Raw genomic sequence first — 25,739 nt, forward strand, 5'->3', positions numbered from 1 at the left:
AGAAGGAAAATATAGTAATTTTCTTATAGTATTGTGAGGAAGCTAAAAGAGAGCGCGATCTTTGTATATTTTTTTTTGTTAAAAAATTTCATATTACTTTAATTTCATTGGTTTTATGTATTTTATTTGTATATTATTTAATATCTAGTGATAAATTAATTTTTCTGGGCGAGCGGACAAGAACATTGCAGAGTGTTGATTTGATAACTGAAAGTGCCCAAATGTTGCGGTTGGTGCCCAGCCGAAAGTAAACACCTCAAAAGGTTTTTTTACATATGTATACACACACAAGTAGGTATTTTAGTCAGGTCAAAAGTAGGCGAGTATATTGAAAAAACGTAGGAAATCAGTTTATTAAGGTTCCAAGTTCTAAACAATGCGCCGAAAATACCACAACTTCATGAAAGGTCCGTCTCTTCTGTTAACTAAGATGTAGAAATACCAGCCTAATGAGTGTTATCTATAAACTAATTGTAAAAATCTAGATTTTTAAACTTTAGAGCTGTCCCGATTGTAACAAAAATACAAACGTTTCTTTATAATATTAACCTGATCAATACCTTTATTTTTAAAAAACATTAGTAAACCAATAACATAGGATTTTTAAAATTATGGAGCGCATGTATTGTGTAGTGGTTGGAGTAGTTTACATTTAACCTTTACCACCCTTTCATTTAAGCGCGAAAGACTTTATTTTTGGGTTGGTCAGCCGTATTGACTATAAAACTTTTTGATAACAAAAGATGGATTATATATACTAAATGTAAACTATCACCACCACTATTCCATGGTATTAGTAATCTTGTTTAGTATTTATGTTTCTAAAGTAAACTAAAGAATATTGCTCAGCGAATGTTCAGAAGCAAAGTTTGTAACTACATTCTCTTATCCTCCCCCACCCCCCCTTAGACTGCAACACCGCTTTAGTTACCTTGTTAGTTACCCGTGAACACCTCATGGCAACTACATATTGTTATAACCCAAGCAAAGGCTATAACGTTCTATTATGATGAAAAGCGCTAGGCTAACCGAAATTACCGTAATATATATAAGGATTTAATAATAATAAATAAAGCAAAATAAGAACACTTTAAACAAAAGATAAGTAAATAATTTAAAAAGAAAGATTATGGATAAAACTGAATATAACAAAACTTAAGGCCCTCCTTGTGCCCTGCCGAATAATTAGGCGTAACGTATTGATTTTCTAAGGCGATATATCTAAGTTTCTATAAAACGAACTTAATGGATGCAGAGTTGAGCTGAGCTTCTCTTTCAGCGCTCTAATTTAAGATTTGAATCTTTTTAAACCAAATTAGTAATACTGGCATACCTTTTTGACCGTGCCTTTCTAGTTGCCGGTAAATTTGGTTCCTTTTAGATCGATTGCCTAGTACAACTTTTATTTTACAAATTTCATACCTTGGAGTTACCAATTGCTATCTCCAAAAGTTTGTTAAAAGAAGTAAGACTTCGGCAAATATGTTGCACAGTTATTGGCCACCGCTCAATATAAATTTAATTTATATTAACTATATTGTTAATGTATTTGCAAAGGTTTGATAAAAAATGACATACTCAAAACAAACGTAAAACAAAACAGAAAATCATGGGTGGTGAGAGGTCTTAAAGGACTTCTGAATATTTTATACTCAACTATTAATAAGTCGGCATTACATCTATTTGTAAAGCAAATATTCCAGCTTTCTAAAGAAAGAGTACATTACCATGAAAGTTAGAAAGAGGCTCATGATAAGTAAAAAGAAACGCAAACTTTAGCTTTTTTATTTTAGCTAATCTTGCGTAACGTAAGGACCAAATTTTTTTTAACTACCAAAAAAAAAATTAACGCACATGCAGCGCATTACAAGTTTAGTGGTTTACTTCTGTTGAATTTTAATCTGTTATCTTTGCACATGTATATTTTAGGGCTATATATAAGATTGATTTAAGTGAGAGTATAAAAGCTTCTGCGCTCTTTTGGTTCCCCCCTTTGGTGTGCTTGCACTAATTTTGTTCTAATCCTGAGAATGGAGCATGGAGCTAACTATCACCACGCCATTAAAAGAGAAGACAAAGTCTTAATTAACAATTTAATCAACATGTCCAAAAAAGCTGAATTAGATGAAAAATACGAAGACTTGATTATTTTATATATGAAACTAATTAGTTATGCAAACAAACTTTTTTTAACTAATTTATTACACAAATGTGAAGCCAAATTTAAAAAAGCCCTAAAAAAATTTAAAGGTAGTTTCTTTGTTTTTTTTTTCAATTGCCTGTTGTTAAACTTTTAACTTATATCTTCGAAAAAATTTATTTTATTATTAGGTGAAAAAGGTAAATTTTGTATAATTACAAATGTATGGTTGCCTGAAAAGTACTTTATATAAAAGATTATCCTGATGGCTCGACAGTATTACCTATCGATGCGAATCGTTTACAAAAACTTTTACCTCACCAGATTGAGGGGATCCAATTTCTATTTAAGTTGTACAACTCACGCCCTGCAGGAGGGATTCTAGCAGATGAGATGGGGTTATGTATATACTATCCTAAGATGCTATATACATCTTACAAACCTTCTATTGTATATTAGTTTGGGAAAAACGGTTCAAGTAGTAAATTTTATTGGGGCTTTAATTAAATATAAGAAAGCTAAGTATTTTTTACTTACGTTGCCAAAAATGGTTCTTCCTCAATGGAAGAAGTGTTTTTTTTTCCTCCTTTTTTTTAAATTAAAATTCAGGTTTTTAATATCATATAGAGAGTTTTATAAGTGGCAATCAAAATTATGTATTTTCGATGCTACTCAGCCCAACGTGTCCATCTCACTTTTCCTTTCTAGTAACGAATATGCTATTGTTCTGGTTACATACGGTTTTAATAAACTAAATGTATACCATCGAATGATCAACTTTAATAATTTATTTTAGGGTTATTATGCAGTAGATTAGAAGACTTTTGTCCTTCTGATTTTATATATGACATTCTTATTTGCGATGAGGCGACAAAATTAAAAAATGCTCCTTCTAAAGTGCATCAGACATTGTGTAAAATACCATCCTTGTGTCGCATTGGTCTTACCGGAACTCCTATACAAAACAACTTGATGGCATAATTAGATTTATTATAGTAGTTGTAAACTATGTGTGTGATAGCAATATTTTTCTCAGGAATTCTGGGAGCTTTTTAATTTTTTTAGCCCCGGAAATTTATCATCCATAAGAACAGACTTCCGTAAAGAATTTTCAACTCCTATAAATAAAGTTATTATTTTTGTATTTTGGTTTCTGGTCTCTTACGCTTTCTTTACTAATTCCTTTTTGCATTGATAAAAGTTTAACGAAAAAAAAAAAGATTTTAATTTAAAAGAGGGAGTGTTTATTGATATTTGTTTTATGCTAAGAAAGGGAAGAGAAAAAAGCGCCTCCGAAGGGGAAAAGTTACTCGGGGATACGCAGTTGAGGGTTCTTTCCGACCTCATTCAACATCGACTTCTACGCCGTACTAAAAATGAGACTCTTCCGAGGTTCTTTCTTAACGTTGTTTTTTTATAACTTTTAATTTGTGTTTTTTAATAATTAATATATAAAAAAATAAAAAAATAAACTTTTTTTTGGTTCAAATTTTAATTTATATTATTTTTAATAGCGGCCCCTCCAGCAGTTACTTGCCAGCCAAACATGATCTGTTTGTCTGGATCCGGATGACTTCTCAGCAGACGCTTTATTATAAAAAGTTGCTCACCGAAGTCCATGAGGGACCGCAGATTTGCTTAATTTCTTTATAAAAGAAGGTACAAAGACTTTTATTTATAGAACCTATCGGGATGTCCGTTGGCTCATATACAAAAACTCAAATTTGCTGCGTTCCATCCTCTGCTATCGTCCTACCACACCGGCCCTCACGTGTCTTTGGAGAACACTATTCTGGACGACTGGTGTCCCAAGTGCCTGAAGGCCTTGACTTCTTACAGTCGCTCATGTCTACACGCCCTGAAAGGGATGAACTGCTCCGGTCGAGCGGAAAGTTGCATTTTCTTAGCCAGTTTTTACCACTGTTAGCTCGGGAGAAACGCCGACCTCTTATATTCTGCGACACACTCATTGGCTTGAAGTTAGTCAGTGTGTTACTGAGAAAGCTGGTTGGCTTCTCCGCACGACTATTATTGAATCGCGTAGACTTAATTTTCTTTAGCATCTGAGGCACGTATCACTTCAGGGGGACCTGCCCACCAAGCAACGGGAAAAGTTCTCTAATATACATACATTGGCTTTGAAGCATTTTTCTTACTGTTACAAACCTTTCTTTTTTTGGCAGGCTTATTAGTACCTATAATTCCCAACGGAAACTTTTTGCGCTTCTGGCCACTACAAAGCTGTGTGGGTACGGCCTTAACTTAGTAGGCGCCGATACCGTTATTCTGTGTATGTTAAGCAGATTTGTCCGAACTTTTTTTTTAACTTTTTTTTATGACGTGCTCAATTGGTTAGGCGATTTATCCTGGAACCCTGCAGAAGACGACCAGGCGGCCGACCGGGTTTACCGCTACGGCCAGCAGCGAGAAGTGCTGATTTGCCGACTGGTGTCATGCGGTTCCATAGAAGAAAAAATATGCAGGGCTCATACATAACCTCGTGGCCGAGACGTGTAGTATTATTAAGAAAGTTTCGGTACCAATAGGTTCAAATAATTAAAGCGGGTCTGTCAGCTGCAACGCTTATAAAGTCGGCCTCGACGGTGCCCAAAAGGTTTTTTTTTGTGTTTTTTTTAGCGCACGCCATGAAGTTTGCGGGTGGATATTATTATTATTATTATTCTAGGTACTTTTCTGAGGAAGACCTGAATATACATTTTCGGCTTGAAGATCCCGAAACTTCTACGACGCTGGCGGCTCTCAACGCTGAGCTTTCTTTTCTCCCGGACGAGCGGGATTGCGTCAAAACGTTGGAGGCACTTGAAGGCGCGGCCTTTGTTTTTCCTGCTCTCAACTTTTTTTTTGTACTAACCGGTCAAGAACACCAATAGGCGTTTGCGGCCTGGTTGACCGCACGCGGCTCCTTGATGAGGTCGACTTGTCGAAGCTGCAGAGCATTGCCGTGAAGGTGGCGGTGGCCTGCGTAGCGGCTTAGCTTCGTTAATGGACCACGAGGCTAACTCTTTAAGTTGTGCAGCTCGATCAGGAGGGGCCGACAAGCCGTTTTCAAGTCACTCAACGTATTGCGGCGCTTTCCTCTTTTTCTGTGCGATGCGTGGAAAAGCTAAACAGCAGCACCTCGGTTCTTTTGGAAAATCGATTGGGCGTCGAGGAGGAGAAGCACGTGGTTTCAATCAGCCTTTAAATTTTTTTAGCGGAGACTTCAAATATCCTCAATGAGCATTTAGGATGCCAGCTATGAGGCGTCTGGCAGTACTGCTATTGGCCGGACCAATGGCCACTGTAGCGGATTTGCTGGTGTATATTAATAACGAGAACCCGCTTTTTATGACACCACTAACTAATCGGAGTAACAATTACGCTACTATTACTGTTACCGTAGACGAGCGCGTGGAGGATCTGCTGCCCACGCTAGCACAAGTAAGTTTTAAGGACGCCAGTCACGTGGGAGATCCACCCACTACCGGCGCTGTTGTTCCTTCTCAAGCTCGCCTATCGAAATGTCATATTTATGATCTTTTTTGATTCGTCCAAAAATATAAGTTTATTCACGTAGCGCCGTTTCAGGGGACCAGAATGACTCAAAAACGTCAAATGGTATCTTTTGATTGGGTAGTAAAGCCCATTGAGCCACCCATATTGCCCCCAATAAATTTTTTAGGCTATAAATGGGCTGGTGAAAACAACATTTTCGGAACTCAACCAGGTATTCCGTGGCTACTTTCTCACTGGCCCCATGTTTTAACTTTTAACGCTGCTAAGATTTTTCAGCTTCCTAGCGATCTATCCATCACTTGGGATAAAAAACTTCGATCAACGGCTGGAACTACGCTGAATAAGTGGTCTGTTATTTTATTATTTTTTTTCTTTTCCTTATTATTACTCTTATTTTTTCATTATATTGCTACTTTGTTATTACAGGACCGAAGAAGGAGTCAGAACTTCTACTATTCAGTTGAATCCTCGCGTTATTGGTTCAGAAGGTCGTGATTTTTCCTTTTAACTTTTTATTATGAATTCGAAAAAAAATAAAAAAAAGAAAAGTTAATGGAAACTCTAGCTCACGAACTTTGCCATGCGGCTGGTCTCTTATTCATAGCATTAATGTTATTTATTCTCATGTTGGTTACTAAGTTATTTATATATATGTAGTCTCTAGCTGGTATTAATTTAATTCTTCAGCGGAATTTATTTTTTGTTGTAGTGAACTCCTTTTTAGTTATATTTTTATTAAGCAACCTTTCTTATACTTAACTGTTAACTTTGAATTTTTATAATTTTGGTTATAACTAATTTTAATTACTTTATTTTTCAATGATATTTTCTATTATTCTCGCCCTCTATAGCGTGGCAATTTGACGGCGTCTCCAAGCCGCCTCACGGCCAAGCCTTTAAAAAATGGTCGCTTCTACTTTTTATTTCTACTATTTTCTTACTAAAGAATTATCATCTATAAGAAATTATGAATAAGAAATATTTATAAGAGAAATTTATTAGAAATAAATTATTATAAAAAAAATTTAACAAAATTAATAAAAGCAATAAAGTGGATGGCCTTGTAAAATGTTACGATTATTAATGATTGGAAAAATATAAGTACACTTAACTCATAATTTATTGTTAAAAAATATATTTGTAACTGCTAATTATAGTTTATAGGAAAAATAATATAAAAAGGAAATTTTATAAACTCATTATATTTAACAAATAAAGAAAACTAACTTTTCAACATTATTTAGTGATTTTACATATTATATAATTGAATTACAGAGATTTAATAATTAGTAAAGGGATAGTGGCAACCACTTTGAAATTATAAACAAAATTGAAACAATATAATTGAATATACAAGAATATTAGAACCATAAACAAAGTAATTATAATAGTTTATAGTTTTTAAACTGAAATTAAAATATAATATACCTAATCGTAAGATTTTATACTAGTAAAAATAGGAATACCACTACTTTAAAAGTTTAAATACTGACATTAAAAAATGTATATTTTCAAAATTTGATAAATTAATAATTAATAATTAGAACCAAATTTTTAAATTTTATGCAGCGGATTTGAAAGTAATAAAAACACGGGAATTTAATTTCGTAAAATATTGATTTTTTATAAAATGATTGTGACTAACTTTTAATTTCTACCAACGAAATTAAAGAATAATAAAATAATAAATATATATTCTTAAAAATAGTAATAAACGAAATAAAAACTATTTTTTATAAACAGTGAAATGAAAAAGTAAAAAAAATATGAAAAAAATTTAACTAAATTTTGGTTTTTTTTTTTTTTTTTTAGAATAATTAATAAATATATTACGACATTTTAAATTTATACTTTGGAATAAAAATTAAAAATATTGAATATTCAGTTCCTAATAAATTAAAGTTAATAACTTTTTTTTAAAAATTTAAGCTATTAAGTAAATAGTAAAATAATTAAATTCTAAAAATTTAAACAAGCCTTGAAAAGTATTTGTAATTAATCTATATCTTATAAAAATGAAATTAAATAATCATAAAATTTACAAAATAAAAATAAGTTAAAAAAAATTAATAAAAGGGCGCATCGTGTCAGGCAGACTCTTCCTACAGTTTGCGTTAAAACGTGGCACACTTTCGAAGTTCATTATAGATATTACTACCAGTGTGTTAACGAACTTTGCAAAGAACGGTAACTTTTTTTTAATTAAGAATGCTAAAAGACTTTTACTTATTTAAATAATTATACGAAAATACGCGAAAAGTAGCAAAAATATAACTTAATCTACTATATATTGAAAAAATAATATTTGGAGTGTTTTTCAAAAAAATAGTATAAAGTAAATTATAACAAGTTCCGAAGTTTATTAGACTTTCTTTTTTTTTCAATCCTAAAATGTATATGATTTTAACCTCAAAATCAGATTGTACATTAAAAAACAACGACTTAATGTATAATAAAGATTTGGATTTCAGAAAAAACTTGCGGGCAACTCGCAGCGGTCTTCCTGTAGGGTTTGTGGCAGGTGAAAAATATGTTCGTGGTTACTCTTTATTTTCTAATTTTATTACGATCAGTTCATTAGAAGCAGATTTTTGAAGAAAAAAAATTTCTTTTTGCAAGAAATCTTAAGTGAGACTATAAATTTCTACTCTTGAGCGGGCTCTTACCAAAAATTATTTAGTTTAGCAGTTTTCAAAAATAATACTTTCATACTGAATAAAATATAATTTTATATTAACGGCAGCAACATTAAATTTTTATCTGCGAAAAAAATTTATAAATTTAGATTTGTTGTTCCCCTTTTTTTTACTAAGAAATTTTACAAGTTTTTACTCCAATTTACCTTTAGGGAAAGTTTTTTAAAAATTTACAACGCTTAAAGTTCTGGGAAACTAATAACTTTTTTTTTGCGTAAAATATCAGACTTGCACAGGTTAAATTATAGCGCAGTCGTTGTAAGAGTTAGTCTACTATAAATTAATAGAATAGTAAAAGAAGTTAATAAAATTTGTTTGAATGCATATACAGTTACCGCTAGGCCCAGATTAAGTGGGAAAAATTAAAGTTAAAAAAAAAAGTATTTGACTTTATCCTTACAATTGCTTAATTTTAATTAGAATACTAAAGTGTAATAAAAATTGAACACGTTAACCTTTTATTCTTAATTTACATTTAGAAAATGTCTTAAAAATTATTAAAAGTTTAATATTTTAGAAAAATTAGCACATTTCGCTAACTATTTCTTTTGTTTGCCTTCTTTAAAAAGTCAATGAATTAAAATAGTTGAAGTTGACAATTTAATAAAAGAAACTTATGAATATGTTAAGGTGTATATACTCCTGCCTCTGTTCCATAAGCATTGTTTAGCCCCTTTGCTGTCTCCTAATATTGCAGTCTCGCGGGTCTGTACGCTTCATTACACTTGTAATCTGTAATACGATCGTAAAGTTATGCGGACGTAGGCAGGCAATTTTATTTGGGATTATAAAGCAAAACAATCCAGAACAATCTTGACTTTTACGTTTGTATAATGAAGTTTAGACAGACGAAGAAACATTACCATAGATAATTGGTTTATTAGTTTTAAATTAGTGATGTCATGCTACTGAAGTACCGAGTAACCATCCTAGGTACAAATAGAAAGTAGAAACGTTAAATACCGCCCTAATTCTCTGGTAAAATCCGTTCACAGTTTTCAAGTATGTTTGAATTCGAAATAAATCCACACTACTTCCGTATATCCCAAAAAAAGGCAAAGTTGTGCTTTTATTATCAAGTTTGTATGAATTGACAGTATTGATAAGAATACTTAAGAAAAAAGTAACCTTAGATTAGTAACAAGCTACAATCAACCCAAGGATGTGTATATATGGTCGACGAATTGTGAGTTTTGTATTATCGCACCGCAACAAAAACCGGTGACCAATGGTAATTCTTCAGTATGCTCTACGTTGGTTGGTATAAACTCTCAAGTTATAAATGTAGGAAACGGTTACCAAAGTAAATTTGGAAACGAAATTTTTTTTTGGAAATCTATCATTTGCACTTATGACGAATATTTGAGAGAGCGTGCGATAAACAAAAATTTTCCGCGAAACAAAACTGCTAGAATAAAGGGAATTGTAGGTATTCAAGACCCGGAAGAGATTCAAGAAAGAGATAACCCTAGAGGAAACTGCTCTAAGTGTAAGGGTAAAAAGCGAAAAACAAGATATTATTGCGCAAAATGTAAAATATACTTGTGTTTAGAACATTCCTTTGTTATTTGTAAAGATTGTTGCGAAAAAAATAGGTAATATTTAGTCGAGTGAGATGCCCCTCCAAACAAACTGTTTTTGATAATTTTTTTTTTTTTTACACTAACTGAACTTTCTTTTTATTCTTTCAGCAGTAACATACGCCGTTTAATATTCAATATTTGAAAAAATTAAAATAAAAATGTAAGACTATGTTATGAAATGTATTCGTTGCATTCTGATTTGTTTAAACTTTCAAATTAGATGGAAGTTAAAATTTAGTGTGACCTGACCTTAATATCTCGATAAACAACAAAAGTTCAAAAATAACGATTTTTATTTAATTTAAAAGTAAAAAATTTAAAAACCCAGTGATCTGAGAGGCCTTCTGCGACTACTATTGTCTAAATTAAGATGTGCAACTATTGTAGGGTTAAAGAGGTAGTGGCAACTATATTTTCGCTAGAATTTTTGCCTGATTTTGATAACGTTGTGTTCCTTAAAGCCGCCCTAACCAAGACAAGTATGATAGTAGACAAATTTTTTAGAGGTAAAAGAATTTATAATAAAGTAGTGCAGTAGTAAGCACTTTTGATAGCCGTAGATATGTGTATAATAAGCTGAATAATAGTAGTAATGGCAATTTTATAAAAAAATAGTTGTAATTACAGCACTAGTTATAATAAATTTTTTTTTTAATATTGGATATCAATTATAGTAATATAGTTTATGATGGTGTTAAAGATTGAGTTATAATAATAAATGTAATAAAAATAATTACTGGAAGAATAGTAATTACAAGTCATTAGATAGTTCGACTATATAGAAGTTTTAAAAAGTTTATAGGTAAGGCTGTCGATGAATGCGAATTCTGTCAAAGATCTGGGAAAAAAGGCGTAAGCCCTCTTAAGAACTCCGTATGTTAACAATGTTTGTAAAACCACTCATCCGTTGATATAAATGGTAATGCTTAGAACCACAGAGGGTCTTAATAGCGTTTTTGTTATACTTGATAGACACACGTATGTTTAGTCCTAAGCAATATAAAAAGTAAAAACACGGTCCATTATAGAATGTTTCAAAAAAATCTTTTAATAGCAAATATTCAAACGGATCAACTTTATATCGACAATCTGTCTATAAAAGTAAAGATTTAATAGCACTGTTTAACAGGTACGGGGTTAAGGATCATTTATTACTACTGATTACCATCAGTCTAGTGGTCTGCGTGAACGAAAAATGCGAACTATTTAAAAAGCTTTTTGGAAATATAATTTGAGTAGAATGAGATACTTTATTAGATTATCACACCTATAGACATAACAGAATTTTCTAGTGTGTTGGGTGTCAGTCCAATGTTATGATGTTTAAAGAATCCACAATTTCCCTGACGATTTATTGCGCCTTCAACGAGAAGAACGGATGCGCGTTGCCATCCCCGCTAAATAGTACGTAATTTAAAACGTAATAGCAAAGTAATAAAATATTACACATAACGCTAAGTTAAGTATCAATACCATTATGTTATTAAAAGTATATATATAAATAAGTTAACAAATTAAACCATAATCTCAGCCATTTCTCTAACAGATCTAAGAAATATTTTGACCGCAAATACTTGGTGTACCAACGTGAGTCTTAATCAGAACCTGTCTCTACTTATATATTGTGGCGACCGCTGGTCCTATAAAAGGTCAGTTCCGGGAAATTTTAGACTTTTATTATTAGGCTCGAGGTTACTCTCTGCGATACACACTTTTTAATTGTAGTCCCTTATAAGTTTATTGGACTTACTTTGTTTATAGTAAATTCAGTCTTGTTATGTGAGCCCGCAATAATTATGTTGAAAAGTTAGACATAGTCCTTCAATTAGTCGAGGAATTACGCTTACAAAGCCAAGGAACTTCTAGCACCAGAGATTTTTATTTAGTTTAGTTACGTAGCGTGGAACGTACTCTATATGTGAAAGAGTTGTCTTCGTCATATAGTTAGTGGGTTCCTTGGCAACAGAATTATCTGATAAGAAAACTTAAAATGGACATTTAAGTTATGATACCTCAAATTTACTTCTAGCAAATTAGGTATAACGACTGCGTAAGCGACACATCCACGGTCGAAATCATTACAAGTTAATATTAGTCTACGTTTTTCTTAAAAAAATTGTCCGTGCCAGTATTAATGTATTTATTTAAGGTGAAATAGCTTAAAGCCTGTATTTTAATATTGCTACCAAAATTTTTTAATTAGTACACCATTGACTTTAAACGATTTCGCTCATTAACAGGGCAGGCAACCACTTTATGGGCATGCGCAGAAATTTTCACTGCTCTAGGGGGACTTCCCCTTAGGCGATAAAGAACCCCGAAAGGATTTTTTTACGACTCCTTGAGCTTACCACTAACATAATTTAAACATGTTTTTCATGTTCTGTTACTATTAGAAATCAAGCTTTTTTCTGATACATTCTTAGACGACTGGTTGTTGCAACTAACCAAGTAGGCAGGTTGCCTGATACTATTTGCCTTCTTTAAGGCCAAATATAAATTGTTGCCTCAAGGCAACTTCGTTAAGTCTAGAAAAATTTCGGATAAACTAAAGGTAATATCATAATCGGTCAATGAATCTAATTGATGGTTGTTTCTAGCCTCTTGGGCTTCAGCAAAGACAAAGTTGTACTTGAGAGTGCTAACAAATTCCTTGATACAAATTTTTTTGTTGCCATAGCTTGCTTTAAAACTACTTAAAGCTAAGCCTTGCTAGATACGTGTGTAGGCGAAGCCATCAATTCTCAAACTATTAATAGCTGGTGTCCCACATAGATCCTCCTATCACCCCTACTCTTTGCAGTCAACTGGAGTCCTCCTAGGGACTACTATTAACCCGAAGAAAGCGAAATTTATTCTATAACGAAGGTGCTTTGTAGACAAAATAATATATTGGTGTTCCTAGGCATTATACATGTGGTCTTCATTGATAATAAGCACTCGTGACGGCCGCACGTAAACTATATCGTGGAGAAGGTCAAGGCGGTCAAAACTCTTTACCATCTACTTTGTGCCAAAGGCAAACAGTCGTTGCACAACAAGCGACGCTTATATAAGTTATATTCGGCCCATATGACATACGCATCTACTGCCCGGACCTATGACCCACCGGCAATAGCTTTTTCGCTTAAAATGAACAAAACAAGGCGTTACACATTATAACATGGGCACCGAAGTTTTCTCGAAACGGTGTTTACATCAAGACCTCCTGATGATGTGTCTAGCCTGCTAATACCAATTAAGAACGGCTTACTTAGCACATTAATCGATTACAGGCAAAAGAGTTAAGTTACTGCTCATAGGACAGTGCACGCTAGCGCCGACGGCGCAACGGGCTACTTAGTAATAACATAGAGATAGGGCTAGAATTAAAGAAATAAAATTCATATTTGTATGAAATTGCTTTAACACAAGATTAAACCTAATTTGTGAGGCTATTGTCCCGTTAAAATCAGGTAATTCAATGTTTTCTTTTTGGCCTAATCAGCGCTAGGAAATACCATTAAAATAATAAAAAGACCACTTTCCTTCCTCTCCATCCAAAACTACAGAAGTCTTTATTATTAAATTTCATAAAATAAAAATTATCACAAGATGGTGTTTACACGAACCAGCGTAACAGTAACATTTATATAGAAATTTATTAAATTTAACAACTGTCTACAGTTTTTTGTTTCTAGTAATACCTGTTGATAAAATTAGAAACTTACAAAGTAACTTTTGTAAATTTATATATATATTTTTAGTGGAATTATTAGTTAGTACCCTGTTAGCTTTTACTGAAAACGAAAACCAGTTATAAGTATAATAATTTACAATTTTTCAAAAATCTCCTCGATTTTCCTTAAAGGAAAATACAAATACTTAAACTACTTAATAAATTTAACTTTTTTAGTAAATAACAACAAAAAGAAAAGCAAAAAGATTAGCAAATGTAAAAATGTATTAATATATAATTGTTTTGAATTAATGTATATATAACTAATTTAAATAATAGTCATTAACATTATTTATAATAAATATAAAGTTTTAGCTTCCATCTGTTGGTCTTCTCAGTTTCTTTTTAGCGGCCTTAAAAAGTATAGAAAAAGAGGAAAAGTTAAAAAAAAATTATATAGATCCGTAACTAAAACTAAAATAATCGCAAAAGACCAAAATGAATATGTCATATGTCTTAACCAATAAAAACAACTATACGCATTTCCCAATTAGTAAAAAATCGTTTTTCTAGTAAATAATGAATTCTTTTGTAGAAAAACAGACCACAAATAGTTTCATATTCTTGTTAGTATTTTTTTTATTTAATTTTTTTTTTTAAACTTTTTAGCATTTTTTTTCATATAATTATTTTATTATATTGCCATTAAGCCTCAAAAAAGAATCCCTATACACTATAAAAATGTAACGGATTTATTAGAATTTTGAAATTCCGCTCAACTTTAAAACATGTGTTATTATTAATACTACTTTTATCAATGATTTGTTTTACATTCTATATTTATTATATTCATTACCTTTTATATATATTTTTTATTAATTATTTTATAATAATTTCAATATAAATATTATTTTATTTGAAGCAAAACTAATGGTTATATAAATTTAATTAAAAGAATAAACTTTTTATTATAATAAATACAAATTTATATTTGTATAACTAGCTCATTTGCCATTGGATAAGGTAAATAGTTAGTTATTATTCTGCCAATAGTAATGAGTAATTTTAACAATAAATGTGATTGGCAGTATAAGGTAGTAAAAATTGGTGATAAAAAAATTTTTATATCGACAAACTTTAATAATTGTCACGAAAATAAATGTATAAAAAAGTCTTAATATTAAGTTCATATAAAAACTAATTGTATTCGATATTTTGTTACCTCCGCTTCCCTTTCGGATTCAATTTCTTTAATAATACCCTCAACGATGTCCGCTTCCACTATTTTGAACCCATCAGTTCGAGAAATCCCAGCAACTTCAATATTTTTACTGTTCGACTGGACGACCTACAAAAAGTGTTAGAGTTTATATTTCTAAGAACTGAAAGAAATATGACTAAAAATCTAAGGAAAATGATAACTAACGAGCAGAGTACTTTAATTTGTTCTGAAAATTATTATTAAACCGCTCAATATTCATGTTTAAAACACGAGTCAATAAAAAAATCATTATATTTTCGTTAATAATTATAAGAAGTCATAAAATCGCCCAAGAAAAATTATCTCAAAAGCTATTTGTTGAAAAAAGAAAGCAAAATATGAACCAATAACACATAATAAAATTTTCAAATTCAGTTTTTATTTTTTAATTATCTTTTAGTTTTCATAATAATAAATATTAAAAAAACTTTTAAATGAATTCCATAAAAATATAAATAACACAGTTATATTCTTATATACTTTTTAAATATAAATAAATTGTAGTAACAAAATTATTTTTATTTGTGGTACCAACGTTAATGTATACCTACTATTTATTGTATTCCAGATAACTTTATTATGGTGACTTTATTTATATTTTTAAAAATTTTTTATTTAGATTAACTTTTTAAATATTTCCCTATTATTAAAGTAAATTTTTAAAAACTTTTTATTTATAAATTTATTATAACATTAAACTTTTTTTGCATTTTAACTTTTTAAATAACTTACTTCTGTTTAAATAAACTATTATTAATGTTTATTTTCAAATAATATAAAATATAAGAAAAGCTTATTAATAATTTTTAAATATATATAAAAAGGTATAAATAAAAATAGTTATGATAATAAGAATAAATAATATATAAATATAAATATCGTTATTATAAAAAATATTAAACTAATAATATTAATAAACTTATTTCTTAATTTATATTATATTTTCTTATTTACCATTATTTTTATACAAAAGATTTTTTTGATTACTTTATTACGTTTAAAAAATAAATAAAACTTTATATAAAAAGTATTATTAACTTCCAATAAAGACTTTATTGTAAGTTTAACGACTTCCTGATCGCTAGCAGAAACTTTTTCATTATAATTTTTCTCCAAAAACTCGCGAATCGTAGATGAGTTCGGACCAATAGCATTCGCCTGTAAAAGTTGATAGAAAAATAATGAATTATAAAAAAATGTAATTTTACTTTATATTTATTTATATATTAGAATAGTTATATTACATAATATATAAAAACTTAAAAAAAATATTATCATTCATTATAATATATAGTATTATTAAAATAAATATAAACTAAATAATATTAAAAAAAAATTGGCTAAAATATTTGTAATAAATCTTAGTAATATTTTTATTATAATACTTTTAATAAGCTCAATATTATATAATGACATTTCAAATGCTTACGAGAAAATTATCACTCCGCTCATTTTTCCAAGTAGAAAAATATAATATAATAGAAACCAATCGGAAAACATTTAATTCTTAAGAGGCAATGCTATTGGTGCGTGTGATAAGCGATAGTCTTTTTAATACTACTTTATACATACTGTAAATAAATGGGGCCCCTTTGTAAAGACTAAATATATGAAAGAGGGAAACCACGTGGATACTCTGCCGGGCGAATATATAAAAGGTTGTATTATTTTCCATATTGACAATGATGCTTATAATAAACGACCAATGAAAGCGGTACTTTTGCATGCAAACACAAACTCAAATGTGAAGACGCACACGTTTGCCTCTTCCAAAAATTTTCTGAGGGCCTTTTCAAAACTTCACAAAAAATTATAAAAAAATCAAAAAGCTCTAATTAAAGGTCCAAAATTCACACGTGGACGAATGAGCAAGTTTGTTATTAGATGGTTTTTTGTACACCACTTATGAGTAACAACGACACGAGGCAAAAAATAAAACCACGCGGGGAAAAGAGGATCGCCTATTGATTTTAAATAATATAAACCCACAAATAAAATTTTAATAAGTACAAAAATATATGAGCACTAGAAGTAAAAAAAACTACTCTAAATCAAATTATTATACATTAAAGAAAATAACATTAATAATGTATTACTTATAAGAAGATATTTTTTAATAAATAATAAAACTTTTATAATAATAATATATTTTAAACTTTTTGATAATAACTCAAAAAATTTTCTTATAAATATTTCACTACATTTTTGAAAAAATATAACAAATACTTATAAGTTTTTATTATTTCTCATAATAAATTTGACATAATAATATAATAAATGATTATTTTTCCGAATAATATAATTCTTATAAATTACTGAACAAAACTTTTACAAATTTTTATTATAAACATTTTTACAAATTTTACTTAATGAAGTTTATTTTTTTTTAATAATAATAAAAATACTTTTGCTGTTTACAAAATATATAATAATAATTATTATATACAAAATTAAAGAAAGTAAAAAGAAAATTTCGCTTAAATGGTAATAGTGAATAATTGATGACGAATTTTTAGAACATAATTTTTATAAAAAGTTAACCAAAACTTTTACGAGATAATAATATAAAATTTGCATTATTTTTATAATAATAATAATTATAGATAAACTATAAAATAACTTTTTTCATTTTTTATTATTATTAGAAAAACAATAAGTTGTTAATATATTATATAATTTATTGTTATATATTCTTATATATTAATATAGTCATTCACTTATTATTACCATAACAACTAAAAAAAGTTTTACTCTCAAAAAATTTATCCGTTTGTTACAAAGAAAATATTATAATTACTGTTGTGATAATAATAAAAAATATCATGAAAATATAATAAAATAAACAAATATTTAATATAATAATAGTAAGTAATTTCATTTCCGTTTCGCTTAGCATTAAAAATAAAATCCTCCATTATCAATATTTAGATTAATGAATCTAATTGGTTAATAGATCTCCTTATTCTTTTATTATTGGTCAATAAATACATATTAAATATAAAAACCTTCCATTCAGAGTGAGAGCCCGAAGGCTCAGTGGTAAACAATCGAGATCGCCCGTCCGAATCGAATCCTACAATCAACGTGGAGACGCCAAACGGCCGGACGCCACCGCTTTGGGTGTAACTCTAGTTAAAACGCAAAATAGTGACAAAAAATATAAATAATAATGAAAATATATAGTAGTAAGTAAAAAAAAATATAAAATATAAGTGACATTGATAAAAATGATAAAAATGAAAATATATAATAGCAACAAGTTAAAAGATATGATAGTAACATAATTATAGATATATTATAAAAATGTAATAAATAAATATGAAAAAAAAAAGATTTATAAATTAGATTAACAATTTCAATTAAAGTAATTATTAGTAAGAAAGTAAGAAACTTGAAAAATATATAAAACTATAATTAAACTTCAAGAAAAGAACTACTTATTAAGTAATAGCGATATGGATAATAAAATACTAATTATTTCTATTTTAATGGAAAATCCTTTAAATTTTTTATAAATTATATAAATAATTTCATAAACAACCTTCAAAAAAAATAGTAATTAACAAATATCGGTGATAAAAAAAATAAAATATTAATAAATAGTAATACAAACTTGTTGGATTCCTGAAATATGACGAGCTATATACTCCACTGAAGCGGAATCTTCCAAAGTAAGTTTGTGATTCTGGCACTCGAGTCGAGCCTTATTGGCTAATATCCGCCCGTCCGCCGTGAGGCCTTAAAAGTGTTTATTTTTTTAATTAAGGAAGTTAAAATTAAATTTTACTTAATTTCACTGAAAATTGAAATAAAAATTAACTCAATTTTTTTAAAAATATTATTAAGTTGTAACTTCAAATATAATAAATATAATCCTTGAAAGTTTTTAAAAAACCAATAATAATTTTAATTTACTGATTGTACATAAATTTTATATTTTAAAAAGAACAAAAAAAATTTTAAAATCAAATTTATTGATATTATTCTAATTGTACATAAAATTTTAAAAATAAAAGTTTTTGTAAAATAAAAAAATTGATTGTAAAATCTTTAAATTCAAAAAACTTTTTTGATCTTCTTTTGCTTTACAAATTGCGTAAAGAATATCTTTTTTAAATAAATTGAAAAAAATTAAACTAAAATTCATAATAAATATTTTTTTATTATTTGAAGGTATAAATATTATATTTCAAAAGAACAAATTATAAAATAAAAAAAAATTAATCCAATTCAACAATTAAAAGTAATTCTTAATAATAATTATCGATATTTAGTAAGTCCAGTTAATATCAAGATCTAATAAATTTATTTAAATTGTTAATCTAAAATAATATTTAATTTTAATGTAATTTAATTATTTAATCAATGCGAACTTTAAAATTTCATATTATACTAATATATATACTTTTATGTTTGTTAAAAAAAATTTAAATTTATTAAAAATATGTAAAAAAAATATAACTTTTTTTTAAATAAAACTTTTAAAATTATAAATTAACTTTAAAATTTTGGTTTCAAATATATATAAAAGTTTTCTTTAAATTTGTAATTAGTCTACTATAAGTATAAAAATATAAAAAACGAATTAAAACATAAAATTTGATGAAAATACAACTTAAAAAGTTTTTTTTGCTTTATTATTGTTCTTAATGAAAATAAAAAATTAAAAATTAATTTTAAAGTTTATGTATTCTTTAATATCTTTAATTAAAACTAAATTTAAATAATCTATAATAACTAAAGCTACTTGAATTTAAAAATAATTTTAAGTAAAAAAAAAAATTACCAGCAAAAGTCATACAAATGTGATCATCAAGTAAACAAATCTTCCGCACTGTTCGGGAATCCTGTAGTTTTGCAAGAGCTTTCTTTTCAATTCCAAGAGCACAAAGATTATTTCCACGAACAGCGACCTGTACGAGTAAAATTTAATTTAAAACTGTGACAAAACATGCAATATTATTAATAAAAAAATATATACGAACAGCATTATTTCCTTTACGAACGGCCTCCAACGCATATTCAACCTGAAATAAATGCCCATCAGGCGAGAAAATCGTTATCGCGCTATCATACCCAGACACCATCTTTATAACTATACAAAAAGTTAAAATAAAAATTAGAACAAACAGAAAATTAAATATTTGAACTACAGATATTTATCGAAAAAAAACTTCTCAAATGCTCATTTACATAGCGAATAAAATAATTAATAACTAAAGATATAAAGCTACCCAAACATAATTTAACCGAAAGTCAAGAGGTTTATTCAAAAAAGTAAAGGAGTACGTCTTCTTATTAAAGAAAACTTCTCAACTGTTTTATGCAAACTACTTAGAAAGTCAAAAGTTTTCTATATTTAAATAACTAAAGAGTACGTTTTTATAAAATACTTCAACTGCTTAAATACACGTTAAAATAAAGATATAATTACAGTAAAAGGTTATTGAACTATGCAAACAAAATTAATCCTAAAGTCAAAATGTTTATAAATTTAGATAACAAAGAAAATTTATGTAGAGGAAATCTTAACTGCTTAAATACACGGTCAATAGAATATATAACAAGTAAAAAGTTAAAAAACTATTATGTATAACCTTTTTTTTAAAAATAAAAATAATTACACTTTATTTAAAATTAAAAATGAGCTAAATACTAAAGGGAAGTTTCTATAAAAAAACTCACACTGCGAAAAGGTCAGGGTAAATCTAGTACAACGTTTAATAACGCGATAATATATTCACAAAAACAAAAGCTCACGTGGTTACACTTAAGGATCCTTTAACTCACTCTATCATTTTGTTAGTTTTTTATTTCTTTCTTTAATTTTCTCACCGTTATTTTTTTTAAAATCAAAGTTGAATTATTTATTAAAGCTTATAAAATACTAAAGAATTAATATTGTGATTTTTATATAAATAATTTAAATAATGCCTAAAGTTAAGCGTGAGAAATCGCTTTCACAACTTCGTTCAAGGGGTGCTTGACTTATTTTTATTATTATTATTTTAAGATATTTTTAAAAAATATAACGCTATTTCTAGGAGTTCAGCTTAACAAAGATTTGGGACAACACGTTTTAAAGAATCCTTTAGTGGCGAGAGGTAGTCAAATTGATTAAATTTCTTTTAACTCCTTTTGAAATTGGTATAGAAGAGGAATTTATATATAAATATTTTCTTTATGCCATCTTAACTAAATTATTAAAGTTATTATCTGTAATAATTTATTTTTCACTTATATATATTGTTAAATTATTTTATTTTATGATTTAATTTAACTGTTAACTTGTAAAATTCCAACGCTATAGTATAATTTTCTTCTCGTAGTTTTTTTGCCAAATTTTCATTTCTTTTATTTATTATTTTTTTACTTTTTTTTGATTGTTAAAATCTTGTTATTAATATATTTAAGTTCTTTATATTTTTTAATTTTTATTTGATCTTTAATTTAGTTTTATATATAATTTGCTAATAACTTTTTTTTCGGTTGTTTTTCTTATCTATATCAAACTTTATAACAAATAATTTGTAGCACTAAAATAGGGAAGCAAAATTTAATTTCTTTTAGATTTAAGATTCTATTTTATAGGTATTTGCGAGAAAGCAGGGATTCGCTCTTCCGATACAGTTTTAGAAATTGGTGCTGGCACTGGAAATATGACAATTTTATTACTGGAGTCCGCTAAAAAAGTTTCAATCTAAATCATTATGTAACTTTTATAAATTAACTTTTTATAAAAAGTTAATCGCTTGTGAGGTTGATCCTCGAATGGTTGCTGAAATTCAAAAACGTGTTCTTTCAACGTTTGCATTTTATTAATAATTTAATATAATTTTAATTTTTTTATGATTTTCATAATTTGTGTCTTTTTTTGCGTACAATTAGAAACATGTTTATTCACGTTTCCATTTTTTAAAAACCTATTTTTTATCTTACTTTTTTATAATTTAATTTTTTTGCCTAATTAAGAAAAATATATAGCCAACATCTGCTAATTATGTTTCATTAAATATATTTTTAAAGCGAATTTTTTATGACTTTATACTTTGTGTTTTTCTTAATAAATTCATTTTTGACTTTTGAGAAGTCCTCACGCAAGAAAGCTTGAAATCCTCGTCGGCGATGCCGTTAAAATTGAATTTCCTCCATTCGATGTTTGCGTTGCTAACGTGCCTTATCAAGTTCGTCTTGCTCGCTTTAGTATAATTTTCTTATGAATTTGTAAAATTTTCTTTTTGCGTAGATCTCTTCTCCTTTAATTTTTAAACTTCTTCTGCATCGGCCAGTTTTTAGGTTTTCCTTAATTTTTTTATTGAAATATTTTAAATTACTCTTTGGCTTCTATTTTATTTTTTATTTTTTATTTATAATTTTTAATTTTTTATACGTTTTATTTTTTAAACGCGTTGGCTTTTTAAATTGTAAATATCAAACTCGTTTTTTTTATTTTTTTATTTTAAATTTTTTTAAATTACTTTTCTTTATAGTTTCTAATTATTTTAAACAGGGTATTTGCACGGAATTTCTATAAAATTTATTAAAGTTATAATTTTTTTAAAAATATTTTTAAACATGGTGGTTTCCAATTTAATCTCTTTAAATTATAATTTTTGTAAACTATAATTATTTTTAATTTGTAATTTATTTGTAAAACCGATTTTTATTATATTTTACTTGAAATTTTTTTTAATTATAATTATTCTCAATTTTTAATTTCTGTAAGATGCGCAGTTCTTATGTTTCAGAGAGAATTTGCACTTCGGTTAGTCGCGCGGCCCGGCGATGCTCTTTACTGCCGATTGTCTGTGAATACTCAGCTGCTCTCGAAAGTCGAGCACGTTTTAAAAGTAAAGTTTATTAAAACATTAATTAAAGAAAATTACTTTTATTTATTAACATATAAAAAGAAATTTTTCATTTTTATTTGTAAGATTTAGTTTGATTTAAAGATATTATTAAATTTTATTTTGCTTAAAGATTTTTTATTTAGTATTGGTTACATTTAGTTTATATAAAGTTATTATTAAATTATATTGGCTTAAAGGTTTTAATTTAGTAAATTCAATCCCAGCAAGATTTAGTTTTTATAAGAAAGTCTTATCAAGTGCACTTTTGCTTTATATTATTGCTTAAAGATTTTTATTTAGTTTTAGATTAATTAAAAAGTTTATATTTATTATTTTTTGTTGATTGAAAAAAATATTTGTAAGATTTAGTTTTTATTTGAAGGTATTATTAACTTAGTATTTAGATTTAAAATTAATTCTAAAGTTTCATTTTTTATTTTTTGTGTTCTCCAAAAAATAATATTGATATTATAAATAAAGTTTGTTTCCGTAAAATTTATGTGAATTTAATTTTTATAAATTAATATTAATTTTTTTGCAAATTTTTAAAAATTAATTTATATATTTGTTTGTGTAGAAAAAGTATAGATAAACTTCTTGGTTCTTTTTTATTTTTAATTTGATGTTAAATTTTACTTATGTTATTATACATTAATGAATTTTTCTCTATAATTTTATAAGTTTTTCAAGTTTATAGTTTATATAAACTTTTTATTTTTCTGATTTAAAATTTATTATAAATTTTATAAAATTAACTTTTGTTTACTATTTTATAAAATAGTTTTTTATTTTTCAAAATTAAAAAGAAAATTTTTTTTAATTGATTTTATTTATTAAAAATATTATTATCCAAAATTATTATTATTTTTTATTACTATACTGAATATTTTTTTAAGTTTTTAATAAAAATAGTTATACGCAGTAATAAAGAAGGATTAAAAAAATAGAAGAAATAAAAAAAATACAAATATTATGTTGGAAGTAAAAGTAATAAAACTTTTTTTACTTTTTTTTTTACCTTTTTTTTGTTATTATATATTTAAACATTATTTATGTATAAAAACTCTTTAGTATTATTTTTATAAAAATTGGAATTTTTTTTCATAATTTTATAATTTTATAACTTTAGTCTATTTATATTTTTTACAAGTAATTTATTCTTGAAATTATCTTCTATTTAAAATTCTAACTTAACTTTTTTATGTTTCGTGTTTTAAAAATTTATTAATTAAAAATTTTTACCGTGAAAAAATAATTTTTTTACAGGTTGGTAAAAATAATTTCCGTCCCCCCCCGCGCGTCGAGTCCAGCGTGGTTAGACTCGAGCCTCGCTATCCACCTCCACCTATTAATTTCCAAGTAGTCCTTATAAATTTTTAAAATTTTAATATTATTATAGAATTATTTTTAATTTATGTTTAATTACTAATTTTTAGTACGTAAATTGCAGTTATTTTAATTGTTTACGCATTTAATAATTAATTTAATTCTTTTTTAATTTACCTTATAATTTTTGTACCTTGAGTGAATATATATCTGCGTACAGCGCTTGTTTGTTGGGCACGTTGTTTTTGATTTCCTGTTACTTTTTAGAAACTAAAAAATTTGAATTTATTTTTTAGCAATAATTAATTTTTATAAATTTCATTTAATTTTTTTTTATATCTAAAAAAGTTTATTTTTATAATTCAAAGGAATGGGACGGCCTTTTACGAATTGCTTTTTTGAGGAAAAGTAAAACTTTGTCTGCTTTGTTTAAATTAAATCCTGTTGTTGCGCTCATTGAAAAAAATTATAAGATTCTATTATCCCTACAAGAAAAGGTGTTAGCAATTTTAGGCTTTTTGAATCTTTTCAAATTTTTTTTGTTTTAGGAACTGCCTGTTGATTTTAATGTAAAAGAAGAGCTACTAAAAGTTTTAGAAAAGAACCTTTTTTCTGAAAAACGAGCTCGAAATCTTGACGTGGATGATTTTTTAAGGCGCTTATTTATATATATGTAATAATTTTTTTAAAAAAATTATAATTTTTTTTTACAGACTGCTGAAATGTTTAAACGATGCCGGTTTCCACTTTGCTTAAATGTATAAAAATTTTTTTAGTTTATTCACAATATCTTAAATTTAGTAGTATTTTTCTATTTTTAAGGCTCCTTAAAAAATAATTCTGTATATGCCTCGGCTTATTATGTCAGGAGTGTTTAATACATATTAAATTTAGTTTTAGTTAAAAACAATTCTAAATTTTGATAGTGTAGAATACGATTATAATATTTCTTTAAATAAAATATACTAAAAAATTTCATTTTAATTTCAAATAAAAGCAATAAATCCGATCACTTTAGGATTGCAAAAATAACAGTTTATATGTTACGAAGCGAAATGCACACTCTTTTCAGTTTTCTTGCTAGAAGCAAGTAAAATGTAAAAAAGAGCTTTAGTGGAAGCTGTATGAGGAAGTCGCATTTATTATGTAATAACTGAAAAATTGTAGAAAGAAAGTGAAATGAATAAAAATGCTAAAAGGCTTTTAACTTGCGGATTTAGCTTAACTTACAATAAATCTCTTTTAGAAATTTTTTAGCATACGAGATTTGCGTGCTAATCAGCAGTAAGAATTTTCCAGCACTTCGAGTACAGCTGTGAAAATGTTACCAGTATTAGTTTTTGTTCTTCTTTAAAAACTTACTGCACTGTTGCTCAACAGTAACGACTTACAAACTTCGAGTACAGTTTTAAAAAAAATTTCGGTAGTTTCAATTCATCTTCAAAAACTTATAAAGCCTGATTATTATTAGTAATCACTTACCAACTCTAAATGCAGTAGTGAAATTACACCGGTTTTAGCTTGAGTTCTTCTCTATAACTCACTGAACAACCATTAACGAAATTTAGAACAGTTGTGGATATATTTACGTATTTATTTTCAAATATTTAAAATAACTCACTGAGCCGGCTGTCTTTTACTTTTAAGGTCGCATATATTCAAGAATTTATACAGCCAATCTTTCTCTCCCTCAATCTTTTTAATACTTT

General features: G+C 27.4%; 3 protein-coding genes across 7 annotated transcripts; 2 read left to right on the forward strand and 1 right to left on the reverse strand.

The window, feature by feature from the left end:
• Positions 1-8,393, forward strand: LOC135145438 (DNA excision repair protein ERCC-6-like). 5 transcript variants are annotated; one of them, XM_064077549.1, is made up of 30 exons: positions 1-63; positions 149-263; positions 1,930-2,250; positions 2,397-2,538; positions 2,600-2,710; positions 2,768-2,880; positions 2,937-3,115; positions 3,177-3,269; positions 3,414-3,532; positions 3,655-3,761; positions 3,820-3,943; positions 4,006-4,147; positions 4,201-4,253; positions 4,324-4,430; positions 4,497-4,624; positions 4,687-4,754; positions 4,827-4,966; positions 5,032-5,108; positions 5,178-5,327; positions 5,389-5,458; positions 5,544-5,663; positions 5,718-5,773; positions 5,823-5,867; positions 5,924-6,003; positions 6,083-6,144; positions 6,201-6,245; positions 6,508-6,562; positions 7,733-7,843; positions 8,115-8,177; positions 8,230-8,393. In XM_064077549.1, exons 3-30 carry the CDS (start codon positions 2,031-2,033, stop codon positions 8,249-8,251), a joined length of 2,802 nt encoding a protein of 933 aa, XP_063933619.1. In that variant the 5' UTR covers positions 1-63; positions 149-263; positions 1,930-2,030; the 3' UTR covers positions 8,252-8,393. The 5 variants fall into 5 exon arrangements, 4 of the variants coding, with proteins under 4 accessions (XP_063933619.1, XP_063933617.1, XP_063933618.1 ...); XM_064077547.1 differs by having other exon boundaries at positions 2,600-2,880; XM_064077548.1 differs by having other exon boundaries at positions 2,600-2,880; positions 5,718-5,758.
• Positions 8,394-13,929: 5,536 nt separating this feature from the next.
• LOC135145430 (proteasome subunit alpha type-7-like) lies at positions 13,930-19,943 on the reverse strand. The gene is made up of 7 exons (XM_064077529.1): positions 19,840-19,943; positions 19,641-19,767; positions 18,468-18,592; positions 17,860-17,982; positions 15,893-16,012; positions 14,816-14,941; positions 13,930-14,006 (listed from the first exon to the last, which is right to left on the reverse strand). The coding sequence occupies exons 1-7, from the start codon at positions 19,939-19,941 to the stop codon at positions 13,965-13,967; spliced, it is 765 nt and encodes a 254-aa protein (XP_063933599.1). The 5' UTR covers positions 19,942-19,943; the 3' UTR covers positions 13,930-13,964.
• Positions 19,944-20,743: 800 nt separating this feature from the next.
• On the forward strand, positions 20,744-24,786 carry LOC135145414 (probable dimethyladenosine transferase). The gene is made up of 11 exons (XM_064077509.1): positions 20,744-20,833; positions 20,899-20,958; positions 21,446-21,546; positions 21,599-21,660; positions 21,945-22,038; positions 22,101-22,150; positions 22,581-22,704; positions 23,971-24,063; positions 24,399-24,527; positions 24,579-24,685; positions 24,744-24,786. The coding sequence occupies exons 1-11, from the start codon at positions 20,785-20,787 to the stop codon at positions 24,784-24,786; spliced, it is 912 nt and encodes a 303-aa protein (XP_063933579.1). The 5' UTR covers positions 20,744-20,784.
• The last annotated feature ends 953 nt before the right edge of the window (positions 24,787-25,739 follow it).

This window comes from Zophobas morio, unplaced genomic scaffold (genome assembly GCF_036711695.1).
Source record: "Zophobas morio isolate AGI-343-1 ecotype UQ-CSIRO unplaced genomic scaffold, CSIRO_AGI_Zmor_V1 ptg000148l, whole genome shotgun sequence".
Taxonomy (NCBI): domain Eukaryota; kingdom Metazoa; phylum Arthropoda; class Insecta; order Coleoptera; family Tenebrionidae; genus Zophobas; species Zophobas morio.

Bases quoted from the DNA above. Each gene is read 5' to 3' on its own strand.
- LOC135145438 (XM_064077547.1), top strand. From the start codon at position 2,031: ATGGAGCATGGAGCTAACTATCACCACGCCATTAAAAGAGAAGACAAA. The intron at 4,148-4,200 runs GTTGGCTTCTCC...AATTTTCTTTAG, and splicing joins GTGTGTTACTGAGAAAGCTG to CATCTGAGGCACGTATCACT. The intron at 8,178-8,229 runs GTGAAAAATATG...TATTACGATCAG, and splicing joins TCCTGTAGGGTTTGTGGCAG to TTCATTAGAAGCAGATTTTT.
- LOC135145414 (XM_064077509.1), top strand. From the start codon at position 20,785: ATGCCTAAAGTTAAGCGTGAGAAATCGCTTTCACAACTTCGTTCAAGG. The intron at 20,959-21,445 runs GTAGTCAAATTG...TCTATTTTATAG, and splicing joins GAATCCTTTAGTGGCGAGAG to GTATTTGCGAGAAAGCAGGG. The intron at 21,661-21,944 runs GTTTGCATTTTA...ACTTTTGAGAAG, and splicing joins CAAAAACGTGTTCTTTCAAC to TCCTCACGCAAGAAAGCTTG.
- LOC135145430 (XM_064077529.1), bottom strand. From the start codon at position 19,941: ATGGTGTCTGGGTATGATAGCGCGATAACGATTTTCTCGCCTGATGGG. The intron at 18,593-19,640 runs GTAATTTTTTTT...AACACTTTTAAG, and splicing joins CATTTGTATGACTTTTGCTG to GCCTCACGGCGGACGGGCGG. The intron at 16,013-17,859 runs GTTTTTATATTT...CAACTTTTACAG, and splicing joins GCTCTCACTCTGAATGGAAG to GCGAATGCTATTGGTCCGAA.